Source organism: Stomoxys calcitrans, chromosome 1 (assembly GCF_963082655.1).
Source record: "Stomoxys calcitrans chromosome 1, idStoCalc2.1, whole genome shotgun sequence".
Classification (NCBI taxonomy): Eukaryota; Metazoa; Arthropoda; class Insecta; order Diptera; family Muscidae; genus Stomoxys; species Stomoxys calcitrans.
In genome coordinates, this window is record NC_081552.1 from 195630817 (window position 1) to 195647281 (window position 16465).

General features: G+C 40.2%; 1 protein-coding gene across 1 annotated transcript in view; it reads left to right on the plus strand.

Moving 5' to 3' along the window:
• The window catches only part of LOC106091165 (uncharacterized), a 224386-nt gene extending 210028 nt beyond the window's left edge, over window positions 1-14358 (plus strand). The window contains exons 8-9 of the mRNA XM_059368210.1: window positions 484-620; window positions 13069-14358. Of these exons, the coding sequence (XP_059224193.1) occupies window positions 484-620; window positions 13069-13205 (274 nt within the window). The 3' untranslated portion in view covers window positions 13206-14358. The remainder of the gene's footprint in view (window positions 1-483; window positions 621-13068) is intronic.
• The last annotated feature ends 2107 nt before the right edge of the window (window positions 14359-16465 follow it).

Sequence of the window (16465 nt, forward strand, 5' to 3'; positions counted from 1 at the left end):
CACAGATGGAGGGACAATCTCAGACAGTACTTCATGTATATACCACTCTGTGGCATTAGTTTAAAGCTTAAATAGAATAACCATAAGCTCTATGAGCTATACCAAAACGTTTGGCAAAAAAAAAAAAATCCCAAATGCAACTGAAATAACTTTTAAAAGCATTTTGGCACGTATAATCCTTCGCATGCCTTTCAATGTTATTTTTCGCAATGTGCTACAAATCCAATTAGAGCAAATTCGATTGCTCGAAACAAACTGTTGGAAATATTTAGTTCAATTTGAAGTTTATTGTTTTATCCTTTAATTCGTGCATTGTTTACCCAGGAGAGAGTAACGTTGTTGTTTTTGCAGTTGGGTTTATCATTTTTTTTGACCATACATTTTTCCAATTTTGTTTTTTTTTTTTTTTTGTTACAATACAGAGTTTACTTGAGGTGCTAATTTTATTGTTGTTGTTATTCTTTTTTTTTGTACTATTTGCAGTGTTAAAACCGAACTGATGGACGATGGCGCCAATTCCACACTATCCATTGCCAAAATCAATAAGGCCGATTCCGGTAACTATACGTGCTCAATTAGTGAATATCAAAACTACACCATCATTGTGCACATCCTGAATGGTAAGTATTTGGCCAAAATGACCCAACCACTCGCTCATACACATGCACACTCTCACTCACACTACCACTCACACTCACTTATCATTCAACTGAAATAACTTTGCCTTCAGCTTATCCCAGTGCTGGCAGTAACATTCAATTCATTTATTTGAAAAGTATTCGCATAAACCAAAAGTTTTGAGCTAAATGCCAAACAAATAGAACAGTCAATGTAGTGCTCTTAACGAAGCCAAATAAAGTTTTTCCTTTTTTTTCCTATTTTCTGTTGGCAAAAAAACGCCTATTACTAGGTTACCGGCATTCTAACTTTGTACTTTGAAATGCTAGATAAGGTGGTCATTCAAATTCAGGAAATGGGTTATAAACAACTGAAAAATGAAATGGCAGGAATGCGGATTGCTGTGGGGTTGCGTTTGCCTGGACATTGTTAATTTTTCAGTAAACCTACGTTACAGCACCACTCACTGCTTTTGGGATGTGTTTCATATGATAACATTGGGAATTAGTTTGCAGTGCCCAAAAAAGAGAAGAGTTGAAAACATTAGGTTAGGTTAGGTTGAAAAAAGGCCCCATGCCACTATGGACATACACCTAAGCCAGTGATCGGCTTGTTGTGCGGTCTAAAAACTATAAAGAAACCTCTAAAAAGAAAATTTTTAGTTGGGAATTCCGTGCTATTTACAAAGTCCTTAATTGTTTTCCATATCACTCCCCTAAGTTGGCTTATGTCTGGTATTGTGTTACCACCTACGTACCGGTGTGAAAGCCGGCCAATGACATAGGAAATGCTCCAACGTCTCATCATCTTTCCCACATGCCCTACACATGCTATCACAAGCCGCACCGATTTTGCATAGGTGAGCTCGTAGTCCTCTGTGTGCCGTTATGATAACGAAAACTATACTGAACTCCTTCTTACTTCCTTTCAGTAATACCCTCATCTTCTCACGACCTGGATCTCCCCATAGGATTTTCACCATTCTACCAACCATTTCGCTGTTCCACAGGGTTACATGCGCATTCGTCGCCCACAACCTTAACTAGAACTGCATCGACCCGAAAGGCTTTAGGTTAACCAAGTTAATTGACGGTGGCTCTCTGGCCTTCACTGCCAAATCGTCTGCTTTCTCATTCCTCCTTACCGCTATGGCCCGGCAACCAAACGATGCGGATCGTGCCATCCTTAGAGAAGCGGCATTAATCTTCTTCTTAGATTCCAAGATTGTTCGTGATCTTACCGTCCTGGTTGTTATTGCCCTTATGGCAATTTTACTCTCCGTAAAGATGTTCATACTCGACATCCTCGCTTTAGCACCACACCACCACATGCATTCCGTGATCGAGCAGATCTCCGCCTGCAGGACCATATAATGGTCAGGCACTCGAGAAAGGCACCGTAGTGCAGAGGGTTGGGTTCTCACTGTAGACCCTCAGTAGTACTGTAGTAGCAGTACTAAGGTTCCGTCAGTCCAAGACTGTGGCCCAGGCTCTGTCCTTTAGCTTTGATCCATCCGTGGCAGTACTAGAGTGCCGTCAGTCCAAGACTGTGGCGATGGCAGCAGTGACTAGCACTCGACCTCAAATGTCGTCTCAGGCATTCAATCGGAAACCTCTTCCCTTCCTTCCAAATTTTCATATCGTCGCCTCGAATATATCACGATGGTATGACCTGCTCCCATCCTCAATTCAGAACGGATTGATCTCCTTAACTCTCATAGACGCTGTGGCTCCTTCACACTTAATCGGTATGGCAACCGGTTGGATATCTAGAATAGTCTCCAGTGCCCTAGGGGCGTGGTCCTCATCGCTCCACCTATGCCAAGACAAGATGTTCTCTGAACCTGTTGTATGATCGTTATGTTGCATCTAGCAGTCCACCAAACTATCCATAAAAGTATTATAACATCGTCTGCGTAGCAGACGGGTTCAAATCCCTCCTCAGTCAGCATCCGTAATTATAGTGGTCACTCAAATGAGTGGCTATAAAATGTCCCCCTGTGCCACTTTCTCCCTTATATTTATGTCATGGGACCCACAATTTATCCACCCGTTCCTTAGCATATGGCTTATGCAGCCTCTAAGAACCCGGTCCACCCGGTACTGGTCTAAGTATTAGATCAATGTACCGGTCCCCACTATGTTAAACCCCCACTCGATGTCAATGCAAACCGCCAATGTGTATTACTTGGCATTGAAGGATTCTTCTATTTTATGCACAACTTCGTTCAGGTCAGGGTTTCCACCGACCTTCCCTTGACATAGTCATGCTGTTTGTATCTGAGCAGTTCGCTGGATGTCCTACTCTTTAACATGGTGTCCACAATACGTTCCATGGTTTTGAGTGAAAGGACGTAAGGCTTATAGGTCTGTCAGCCTTTGGTGTCGCATAACTTGCCTTGCCGGTCTTGGTTATAAATACCACCCTCGCCTTCTGCCAGGTATTCGAAGTATATGCAAGTCCTAGGCAGCCTGTGAAAATAGTGACCAGGTGAGACGCTAGATATTTGGCTGACTTAAATGGTTTGAAGCTCCTCTAGGCTTCCTTGACCATAAATTCCATTATGTTCGACAGCAGCTACTAGTGAGGCATTCATGGAGGAATCGTTCACACCGCAAGTGTCCAGTGTACAGAGGAAGAGTGGTTCCACTTCTTTCCCACCAGCCCCTGGATGCGCAAGGAAACTCATCATGACAAGGTGGGTAGGTCATCCAGTTGGATTGGGCTCAAGTTGGGCCTCGGCGGGGAAAGACGAAACTCAAAAGGTACTTCGACAGCAGCAGCTAGTGAAGCATTTATGTAGGAATCGTCCACACCGCAAGTGTCCAGTGTCCAGTGTCCTGAGGAAAAGTGGTTTCAATACTTTCTCACCCTCCCGTGCATGTGCAAGAAAACTCATTATGACAAGATCGAACGAATCTTGTGAGGATGAACTCCTGGCGGACTCTGAAGAAGAGGCTAACGCAACTGTGCACGGGGGATAGAACCGAAAAACAAACTAGTAACAAATTTGCCGTGTGAGAAGGATTTGAGATATCTCTTTGATGGAATGGTTAGAGCTGAGGTATTAGCGAGATCGTGTGAAAAATTTCAAGGCCCTTTTTTCCGGGCGCCTTTTGGCAGGTCACCTCTGTATTACGGCATTTTGTAGGGCTGTCAAATCTTCATTTGTGGTCCGATTTCAAAATACCTATAGTGAGGACGGGCTAAAGTCAGGCGACGCCGACCTTTTGATACCCTGCTACAAAGTTTCAGCTCAATATCTTTATTTTTAAAGACTGTAGCGTGATTTCAACACCCAGACGGACGGACATTGCTAGAAGGTCTTAGATTATTACGTCGATCAAGAATCTAAATACTTTATAGGGTCGGAAATGTGTTTCGTTGTGTTGCAAACTGGATGACATAATGAATATACCCCCCCATCCTTCGGTGGTGGGTGTAAAAAACAATCTGACGACGGACAAGAATTAGACTATACAAGACACTCATACTATTCATGTTATTAGGTGGTTCCTTGCATATGTTACATTTACTCTTCTAATTTTGTAAATGTAGCAATGTTCCCTCTCAACTTTGGCAAAGAAAACTCCATTCGTATAGCAATACCTTCATACGAAACACAAATTGTTTTTCTTTGCGCCTAACTTTAATGAAATCATACGCCTACACCTGTATCGCATGTGCGTTTCCGCTTACCTTGGTGTGTGTTGTGGTGCGTTAGCGATGTGGGCTTCTTCTACATGAGCGTTGTTAATTTAATGTAATTAACACACATTTGCCACCGACCTAACACTTTGTCATTCAATTACACATTAATTAAGCGTTTTATTGAATTTGTTGTCGGAAAAGCTCTAAGACTAAGACACACACACACACCCAAACACAAAGGGTGGGGCCATCTGTTACAGTAAATTGAATTAAATTGGCCAAAGTTAATTCAGTTCTAACAGGCGTATGTAGAGAATCAATCAATTTTGCCACATAGTTTCTTTTATAACATCAAAGTTGTTTGTATGAAAAGTAATCGCGTGTAATATGGATAACAGAATAACAATGCACATTGGAGTTTGGGGCAAGCAAACAAATCAAAAAGTCAAACATCAAAAACTTTATACACGTATTGTTACACATCTTACATCCGACCTGGTACGTTGCTAGCAACCACGGAATACTAGTGCGGCGTTGCACAGTGGGATAGTAACGAAAATAAATAGTAAAAAAATATGCCAAATGAGAACGGATAGAGATAACTCGTTAATATTTGAAATGGTTGGAGCTGAGGTGGTTCAAGGCCCTAGCTGGTCCGGGCGCCTTGGCATTTCGAAAAATTTTCCGGCTGCCAAATCTTCAATTGTGGCCTGATTTTCAAAATTCTTTGCCGGTCAGTGCTCAAAAATCCCTACAATAAGTAAAAAGGCGGTTTTCATATATACTTCGGGTATATATGTAAACCACCTTTCGTCAAAATCCGGTGAAAAATGAATACCTTATGCCCCATAGCAGCTATATCGAAATATGTTCCGATTTAGACCAAATACTAATAAGTACAAGTCATTGTTCAACTGTGAATAACAAATTATTGACCTTTTTACCAGCTATATCTAAAAATAAACCGATCTGAACCATATACAACACGGATGTCGCAGAGCCTAACATAAGTCACTATGTCAAATTTCAGTGAAATCGGATTGTAAATGCGCCTTTTATGGGGCCAAGACTTTAAATCGAGATATCGGTCTATATGGCAGTCATATCCAAATCTAAACCGATTTGGGCCAAGTTGCAGAAAAATGTCGGAGGGTCTAACACAACTCACTGCCCCAAATTTCGGCGAGATCGGACAATAAATGCGCCTTTTATGGGCTCAAAACCTTACATCGAGATATCGGTCTATATGGCAGCTATATGCAAATCTTGATCGATCTAAACCAAATTGCAGAAATATGTTGAGGGGCTTCACTTAACTTTTTGTCCCAAATTTCAGCGACATTGGACAATAAATGCGCCTTTTATGGGCCCCAAACCTTAAATCGGGAGATCGGTCTATATGGCAGCTATTTTCAAATTTGGACCGATCGTAGCAATATTGCAGAAAGATATCGAAGAGCCTTAATTAACTCACTGTCCCAAATTTCGGTGACATTGGACAATAAATGCGCCTTTTATGGGCCCAAAACCTTAAATCGAGAGATCGGTCCATACGGCAGCTATATTCAAATTTGGACCGATCGGGGCAATATTGCAGAAAGATGTCGAAGAGCCTTAATTAACTCACTGTCCCAAATTTCGGTGACATTGGACAAACCTTAAATCGGGAGATCGGTCTATATGGCAGCTATATCCAAATCTGAACCGATCTGAGCCAAATTGAAGAAGGATGTCGAAGGGTCTAACCCAACGTACTGTCCCAAATTTCGGCGAGATCGGATAATAAATGCGCCTTTTATGGGCCCAAAACCTTAAATCGGGAGATCGGTCTATATGGCAGCTGTATTCAAATCTGAACCGATCGGAGCAATATTGCAGAAAAATGTCGAAGAGCCTTACCTAACTCACTGTCCCAAATTTCGGCGAGATCGGACAATAAATGCGCCTTTTATGAGCCCAAAACCTTAAATCGGGAGATCGGTCTATATGGCAGCTATATCCAAATCTGAACCGATCTGAGCCAAATTGAAGAAGGATGTCGAAGGGTCTAACCCAACTTACTGTCCCAAATTTCGGCGAGATCGAATAATAAATGCGCCTCTTATGGGCCCAAGACCCTGAATCCAAAGATCGGTCTATATGGCAGCTATATCCAAATCTGAACCGATCTGGGGAAAATTTAATAAGAATGTCGAAGGGCCTAACACAACTCACTGTCCCAAATTTTGGCGAGATCGGACAACAAATGCGTCTTTAATGGGCCCAAGACCTTAAATTGGGAGATCGGTCTATATGGCAGCTATATCCCAACCTGGACCGATCAAAGCCAAATTAAAAAAGGCTATCGAAGGGTCTAATACAATTCTCTATTCCAAATTTTGGCAAAATCAGGCAATAAATGCGCCCGTTATGGGCCCAGGACCCTATAACCAAAAATCGGTCTATATGGCAAGTCAATATACCTCCATCCACCGAAGGATGGAGGTATATTGATTTTGTCATTCCGTTTGCAACACATCGAGATATCCATTTCCGACCCTATAAAGTATATATATTCTTGATCGTCGTAAAAATCTAAGACAACCTATTGGGTTGCCCAAAAAGTAATTGCGGATTTTTCATATAGTCGGCGTTGACAAATTTTTTCACAGCTTGTGACTCTGTATTTGCATTCTTTCTTCTGTCAGTTATCAGCTGTTACTCTTAGCTTGCTTTAGAAAAAAAGTGTAAAAAAAGTATATTTGATTAAAGTTCCTTCTAAGATTTATTAAAAATGCAATTACTTTCTTTTAAAAAATCCGCAATTACTTTTTGGGCATCCAATAGATTTAGAGTCTGGATCATATTTAGAGTATCTCCACTGGTTTTCGGAATACTCGACTTTTATTGCAATTTAGACGGAGATGTATGATTTGAATTTTGAAAATCGGACCACAAATGCAGATTTCGAACAATTTTCGAAATGTTAAGATGACCAACTTAAGAGCCCTGCCAAGAGCCCTTGACATTTTGCATGTGATAACACCATTTCAAATTTCAAAGAGTTAAGGCCTGGTTATGCTCTCGTAAATGTACCGTAAGTGTAGAATAAATGTATCGTAAATGCAAAGAGGCAATTATGCTTATTATAAAACGTAGCATTTGATACATTATTACATATGACTGGGCAAGACCCAGAGGTCTCAATGTTAACCCAGAGAAGACTGAAATATGCCTGTTCACGAGAAAGACGAAGGTGGGCCAACTTAACGCACCACGTTTCCTGAATAAGATGATTTCGATATCTGACAAGGTGATATACTTAGGTGTGATCTTGGACAGGGCACTGAATTGGAAGTGTCACATTTAGGAGCGTACAGAAAAGGCTCCAGGTGTTGGGCACTATGTACACGGACCGTAGGCTCGAAATGGGGCCTGAATCCTAGCAAAGTCCACTGGCTCTACAGAAGCGTGATTAGACCAATACTTACTTACGACTCAGTAGTTTGTTGGACAGCGAAGAGATTCCGATCGGATTCCTGAACCTTGAGGTCCAGTGCTAGGAACTGCTGCCAGCAGCACACTCTTGGCTTTACGGAACCCTAGTATTGTCATCTGGAAGATCGTGTTACACGGATAGATCAAAATTAGAGAACAGTGTGGGCCTAGGGGTCTGTATTGAGAACCCCGGGACTGAGATCTGTTTTAGACTGCCTGACCATAATACTGTCCTGCAGGCGGAGATACGGGCGATCACGGAATGCGTGAGGTGGTGTGGTGCTAACGCTAGGACGTCGAGTGTGAACATCTTTACGGACGTTTTAAGGCGATATGGTCGACCTTTTTATATTTATGAAGCTTGGTGTATAGTATCGGCTATAGGTCATGGTTTATGTCTTATTTTACTTTCAATATTTCACCATTTTCAAGGATTTTAAAATATGGAGTTGGGTTTAGTGTGATGCTGTTGTGTTCACCGTCTGCTGCCAATTTTGTTTTTTCCCCATGACCTTAAGCCGATACTATACACCATGCTTCATCTCAACGGACAGTAAAATGACCATAAGGGCAATAACAACTTGGACAGTAAGATCACAAACAATCTTTAAGTATAAGAAGGAGATTAGCGCCTTCTCTGATAATGGCAAGATCCGCATCGTCTGGGTGCCACGCCATTACGGAAAAAGGGGGCCGAATGAAAGGATAGTCGATTTGGCTCTGAAGACCAGAGAACTGCCGTCAATAAGCTTGGTTAACTTGAAGCCTTTCGGGTCAACGAAGTCCGAATTAAGAGCGTGAGCGACAAATGCGCATGTAACACTGTGAAACAGCGAAGCAGTCGGTAGGACGGCGAAAATCCTATGGGATGATCCGGATCATAAGAGGTCGAGGCTATTACTGAAAGGAAATAAGAAGGTGGTCAGTATAGCTTTTGTCATCATAACGGGACACATAGGACTACGAGCTCACTTACGCAAAATCGGTGCGGCAAGTTATAGCATGTGTAGGGCATGTGGATATGATGAGACGTTGGAACATTTCCTATGTCATTGCCCGGCTTATGCGTCTAACAGATACCGGTACTTAGATGGGGACACAATACATAGACATGAACCAACTTAGGGGAGTGGTATGGAAAACTATTAAGGATTTTGTGAGCAGCACAGAATTCCAAACTTAGATTTTCTTTTTCCAGGTTACTTTTTTAAGTATTTAGGTCGTACAACAAGCCTATAACTGGCTTAGGTGTATGTCCATAGTGGCATGGGGCGGATTAATATCCGCACCCTGTGGCTGGAAGCGAGCGTCGGATCTTAGAGCAAGCGGCTCGCCACAACGAGGGATACATGTGCAATCCCACAAAACTATGAGAACCACTATGAGAAACGAAGGAATAGTAAGAACGAACCCCCCCAACGTTGACGACCATGCAAAAGAAAAAGGACCATGATTTGCGGATCTGCACATAGAATGTCCGCACCCTTTATTGAGAAGGTGCAGTATACGCGCTGGCGGATGTATTAGAGAAGAAGAAGGCAGATATTGACGACGGTGACGAACCATACCATAGCTGCCATAACACGAGGCATGAATTTGACTGTGGATTTGTGGTTAGTCGGAGACTGAAACACCTTGTCTCCAGCTTTACTCCGGTGGATGAGAGGCTAGCCACAATCTGCATAAATGCCAAATTCTTCAACATCAGCCTTATTTGTGCCCATGCTCCGACGGAAGACAATGACGAGCAGACCAAGTATTGTATAATTTCTATGAGCGCCTAGAGAGAAAATATGACCGCTGACCCGCCCATGATATTAAAATTGTTCTGGGAGATTTTAATGCGAAGGTATTGAAGGAAGTTATTTTTGGTCCAACAGTCGGAAAGTTTAGCCTCCCCGAGATAACGTCCGGTAATGGGTTGAGCGTAATATATATCCGCTCTATACCTAATGATGGTATAGAATGTTTACCTACTAGTCGGAATCAGGTCCAAGTAGCAGTAACCCGACTAAAGAACAACAAGGCAGCAGGAGCCGACGGGTTACCCGCTGAACTATTTAAGACCGGAGGCGACACGCTGATAAGGCGTATGCATCAGCTTATCTGCGCAATCTGGCTAGAAGAACGCATACCCGATGATTGGAACCTCAGCAAGAAAGGAGACAAGACGGAATGTGCCAACTACAGAGAAATAAGTCTCCTCCCCATCGCATACAAGATACTCTCGAGCGTACTGTGTGAAAGACTAAAACCTAAAGTCAATGAGATAATTGGGCCCTATCAATGCGGCTTTAGACCAGGTAAATCCACCCAAGACCAGATATTCACATTGCGCCAAATCCTGGAAAAGACCCGAGAAGGACAAATCAACACCTACCATATCTTTGTTGACTATAAAGCCGCTTTCAATACCCCATTACGTTTAAAGATATTTCAAGCCATGTCTGAGTTTGGTATCCCTGCAAAATTAATAGACTCTGCAGAATAACGTTTGCTGAGACGCGTTCCTTAGTAAGAATAGGAAAGAATCTTTCCGAACCATTTAATACCAAACGAGGTTTCAGACAAGGAGACAGCCTATCGTGTGATCTCTTGTGAATAGATATGGCACACTAATCACAAGAGAACACATGCTACTCGCCTATGCTGACGACATCGACATCATAGGTCGGTCAGCGGAAGTAGTAACTGCAGCCTTTGAAAGAATCGAAAGAGAGTCAGTGAAAAAGACGAAGACCACACTATACAAGACTGTGATACTACCCGTGTTGTTATGTGGTTCTGAGGAAGGGAAAGATTCTTCGTAAAATGTTTGGACCAGTTTCGTAAATGGAGAATATAGCCGACGTATGAACCATGAGCTGCATGAAGACGATAGAATAGTTACACGAACCAAAAGATATGTAAACCACCTCGAGTAGATATGTAAACCACCTTTCATCAAAATCCGGTGAAAATTGCATACCTTATGTCCCATAGCAGTTATATCGAAATATGTTCCGATTTGGACCAAATACTAATAAGAACAAGTTATTGTTCAATTGTGTCTAACAAAATATTTGTCTTTCTAGTAGCTATATCTAAAAATAAACCGATCTGAACCATACACAACATGGATGTCGAAAAGCCTAACATAAGTCACTGTGTCAAATTTCAGTGAAATCGGATTACAAATGCGCCTTTTATGGGGCCAGGACTTTAAATCGAGATATCGCTCTATATGGCAGCTAAATGGAAATCTTGACCGATCTAGACTAAATTGCAGATATATGTGGAGTGGCTGAACTTAACTCTCTGTCCCAAATTTCGGCAACATCGGACAACAAATGCGCCTTTTGGGGGCCCAAAACATAAAATCGAGAGATCGGTCTATATGGCAACTATATCCAAATCTGGACCGATCTGAGTCAAATTGAAGAAGGATGTCGAAGGGCCTAAGACAACTCACTGTCCCAAATTGCAGCGAAATCGGATAATAAATTGGCTTTTATGGGCCTTAGACCCTAAATCGAAGGATCGGTCTATATGGCAGCTATATCCAAATCTGTACCGATCTAGACCAAATTGCATATATGTGTGGAGGGGCTTAACTTAACTGTCTGTCACAAATTTCGGCACAATCGGATGACCAGTGTGGCTTTTATGGGCCTAAGACCCTTAATCGGAGGATCGGTCTATATGGCAGCTATAACCAAGTCTGGACCGATCTGGACCAAATTTAGTAAGGATGTCGAAGGGCCTAAGACAACTCACTGTCCCAAATTGCAGCGAAATCGGATATTAAATGTGGCTTTTATGGCCCTAAGACCTTAAATCGGAGGATCGGTCTATATGGTAGCCATATCCTAATCTGCACCGATCTGGAGCAAATTGACGAAGGATGTCGAAGGGTCTAAAATAACTCACTGTCCCAAATTTCAGCGAAATCGGATATTAAATGTGGCTTTTATGGCCCTAAGACCCTAAATCGGAGGATCGGTCTATACAGCAGCTATAACCACATCTGATCCAATCAGGGCCAAATTGAAGAAAGATATCGAAGGGGCTAAGACAACCCACTGTCCCGAATTTCATCAAAATCGGATAATAAATGTGGCTTTTATTGGCCTAAGATCCTAAATCGGCGGATCGGTCTATATGGGGGCTACATCAAGATATAGTCCGATATAGCCCATCTTTGAACTTTACCTGCTTATGGACCAAAAAAAGAATCTGTGCAAAGTTTCAGCTCAATACATGGCTAGATCGTCTTGGATTTATACGCTGATCAAGAATATATTGGGTTGCCCAAAAAGTAATTGCGGATTTTTTAAAAGAAAGTAAATTCATTTTTAATAAAACTTAGAATAAACTTTAATCAAATATACTTTTTACACTTTTTTTCTAAAGCAAGCTAAAAGTAACAGCTGATAACTGACAGAAGAAAGAATGCAATTACAGAGTCACAAGCTGTGAAAAAATTTGTCAACGCCGACTATATGAAAAATCCGCAATTACTTTTTGGGCAACCCAATATATACTTTATAGGGTTGGAAATGTATATTTCGATGTGTTGCAAACGGAATGACATAATGAATATAGCGCCATCCTTCGGTGATGGGTATAAAAGGAAAATTTTAATTTAAGAATTCCGTGCTACTTACAAAATACTTAATGGTTTTCAATACCACTCCCCTAATTTGGTTCATGTCTGATGTTGTGTCTCCATCTCTTAGTACCGGTATCTTTTGGATATATATCGACATAGATTCTATGTTTCTTCCTTATAGTTGCGTCATTTGATTTTGAAAGAATTTATATTGCCCTGTGATTGCCGAAAACGGAGTCGGAGGAATGATTCAATTTCCGGAATTCAATGAAAATCCCTACCTTCAACAGCTTATTAAAGCAACTTACTTTTAATCGGAAGTTTTTTCCTATTTCAACATCATGGCCTTCATATATATGCTCTGATTTTATTAATACTCACTGCTACTTCAACTTTCTTTAATGGGCAGAATCTTTTTATTTTGGCCCAGCAAAACTTAAAATCGTTTGTGTTTTTATTTCTGTCAACTACCATGTTGAAAATGTCTTCTGGGAACAGCGTAATTTAAAGTGTAATGAAACTATCATCACATCAATTAGCATGGTACAACACTCAATTCCACACTCAATTAGTTGTCACAAGAACTTTTGCCACTTTCAACAGTTACACGACATCGAAAGCGTGTTAATAATTCAGTATTTCTTACAACCTTTACACTTTTTCTTCTCTTTTTCTCTCTCTCTCTTTCTCTCTCGCTTCGCCTCTCCTTCTTCTGCATTATCATATTTCAGGTGAAAGTTTTGCTGAATTACATCATGGCAGTGCCATCTGTTGGCGGTGCCCTAACCACCAGGCATGGCCAATTAATTTCATTGTAATTGCAACAATACTGCTGTCGCTGCTATTATCCGCCTACACTAACAGATAAAATTCATTGCAATTGGGACGAGTGCAAAGTGTTTGCCATTATCAACAGCAGCAGCAGCAGCAGCAGCCAAGGCAACATCAACAACAGCAACAACTTTAGCTGCCGATTGCTGTACATCTTCGCGTATGCCCTCAACGACAAAACCTTGGGCAAAATGGGAAACTTTTTTAATTGTCTAAATGTTGGCCAAGGCAAAAGGAGGTGAACACATACAAAAAAACACACATGCATCTATGTGTGGAACTCTATGTGTAAAACAAACTCGCCTCATAATGGTCCAACATGGTCAAAAGTCAATATCCTAGAAAGTGTTGTTTGAGTGTTTTTTTTTGTTTTTGATATTTTCAAAAAAAAAATTATTTTCTACGCGTTAAGCAATTCTTTGCATTTGTTTTAGTATTGCATTTTTCATTACTCAAGTTTATTATTTTATTTATTCCTATACTTATACACATACCTTTACAAATACATATATGCTAGATCATACATTTATAGACACTTATATGAACATTTCCGATAATATCAAATCTACAAACGTTTTTCTGTTCAACCAGCAATTCATATGGAAACAAACGAAACAAATGAAAAATCTACCGGGGAAGAATTTCCAAAACAATTTCTGTTATTAAAAATAATAACTCGAATTAAGAGAAATGAAATTCTACACAAAACTCGTACCAAAAAAAAAAAAAAAAAACAAATCTCACATACACACAGTGCGAAAAGTTCTAAAAACAATTGTCGAGGCTACACTCGATGTAAGAAACACTTGGAATTTTCCCTTGAACAGCATCGTAAGGCAGAAATTGAAATGAATCGTTAAATTTCGATAAAACTCAAATAATGGAAATTAAATTTAAATTTAATTTTACAGTGCGAAACGAAAGAAAAGTCCTAACCAACCAATACAAAGAAACAATTCCAAATTCTAAGTCACCCACACAACCATACAAATAAATTTAGATATTAAAAAAGAAATTGACTAAGTAAAAATTTAAAACAAAATAAATAAATTAGGAAATTTAATTAAAAATAAAATCGAAACTAATGAAAATTTATAGACTTTAAGTCATTTCGTATTATTACGAATTATGAAATTGTTTCAAAGGATCGAATTCATTTGTCATTTTTTTATAAATATATATAAATATACATATAGATATACATATAAACACAAAAAACGTGCATCTAAAACACAGAAAAAACACACATTCAAAAATTCACAGACCCAATGACTCATAGACCCAAAGACTCATTGACCCAAAGACTCATAGACCCAAAACTCATAGACCCAAACACTCATAGACCCAAAGACTCATAGACCCAAAGACTCATAGACCCAAAACTCATAGACCCAAAACTCCTACACCCAAAACTCATAGACCCAAAGACTCATAGACCCAAAGACTCATAGACCCAAAGACTCATAAACCCAAAACTCATAGACCAAAAACGCATAGACCCAAAACTCCTCCCAAAGACTTATAGACCAAAAGGCTCATAGACCCAAAACTCATAGACCCAAAACTCATACACCCAAAACTCATACACCCAAAACTCATACACCCAAAACTCATACACCCAAAATTCATACACCCACAATTCAAACACTCACACAAAAAGAAACAAGTTTTATTCTCCAAGTGATATACAACAACGACAACAAACTGGAACTATATCCTTTCATTGATCAAATATGAAGAAACAGGTCTCATTTCTTTCCAGTTACCTTACATATCCAGTTGAATGAGCTTTGAATGCAATGTAGGGGTTGAAGATGTAATATCGTTGGTTTTGTTTTATTTATTGGGTTGCCCAAAAAGTAATTGCGGATTTTTTAAAAGAAAGTAAATGCATTTTTAATAAAACATAGAATGAACTTTAATCAAATATACTTTTTTACACTTTTTTTCTAAAGCAAGCTAAAAGTAACAGCTGATAACTGACAGAAGAAAGAATGCAATTACAGAGTCACAAGCTGTGAAAAAATTTGTCAACGCCGACTATATGAAAAATTCGCAATTACTTTTTGGGCAACCCAATAGGAGCTTGGTTTTATTCTCAGCTGAGGACGATTAGGAGACGTCAAGGATTTGCCATTAAACCGAATCAAACTGAACTTTTCCCCTGTACATTTTTGGAGGATTTGCTCAAGGTTAGTTTGAACAAGTAAAAGTGTGCTACGTTTGGCCGGGCCGAATCTTACATACCCTCCACAATGGATCGCATTTGTCGAGTTCTTTTCTTTTAAAAAAAGATTTGCTCTGCTATTAGAGCGATATCAGGAGCAAACTTCCTTAGTGGAATGTTCAAGGGCAAAATTTGCATTTGAATTAGAGCAATATCAAGATATGGTCCGATTCGGACCACAATTAAATTATATGTTGCAGACCTGTGTAACATGTCAGCCAATTCGAATAAGAATTGCGCCCTTTGGGGGCTCAAAAAGTAAAATAGAGAAATTGATTTATTTGGGAGCTGTATCAGGTTATAGACCGATTCAGACCATAATAATCACGTTTATTGATGGTCACAACGGATCCTCTCCGTTGATTTCAGACAAATCGGATAGGAATTGCGACCTCTAGAGGCTCAAGAAGTCAAGACCCAAGATCGCTTTATATGGCAGGTATATCAGGTTATAGACCGATTTCAACCATACTCAGCACAGTTGTTGGATATCATAACCAAATGCTTGGTGCAAAATTTCATTCCAATCGGATAAGAATTGCGTTCTCTAGAAGTCAAGACCCAAGATCGGTTTAAATGGCAGCTATATCAGGTTATGAACCGAGTTGAACCTTATTTGGCACAGTTGTTGAAATTCATAATAAAATACGTCATGCAAAATTTCAGCTAAATCGGATAGGAAGTGCGCCCTCCAGAGGTTCAAGAAGTCAAGACCCAAAATCAGTTTATATGGCAGCTATATCAGATTATGGACCGATTTGGAACATACATGGCACAGTTGTTGGAAATCATAGCGAAACATTTCGAACAAAATTTCATTCCAATCAAATAAGAATTGCGCCCTCTAGAGGCTCAAGAAGTCAAGATTCGAGATCGGTTTAAATGGCAGCTATATCAAAACATGGGCCGATGTGGCCCATTTACAATCCCAACCGACCTACACTAATAAGAAGTATTTATGCAAAATTTCAAGCGGCTAGCCTTACTCCTTCGAAGGTTAGTGTGCTTTCGACAGACAGACCGACCGACGGACAGACGGACGGACATGGCTATATCGATTTAATATTTCA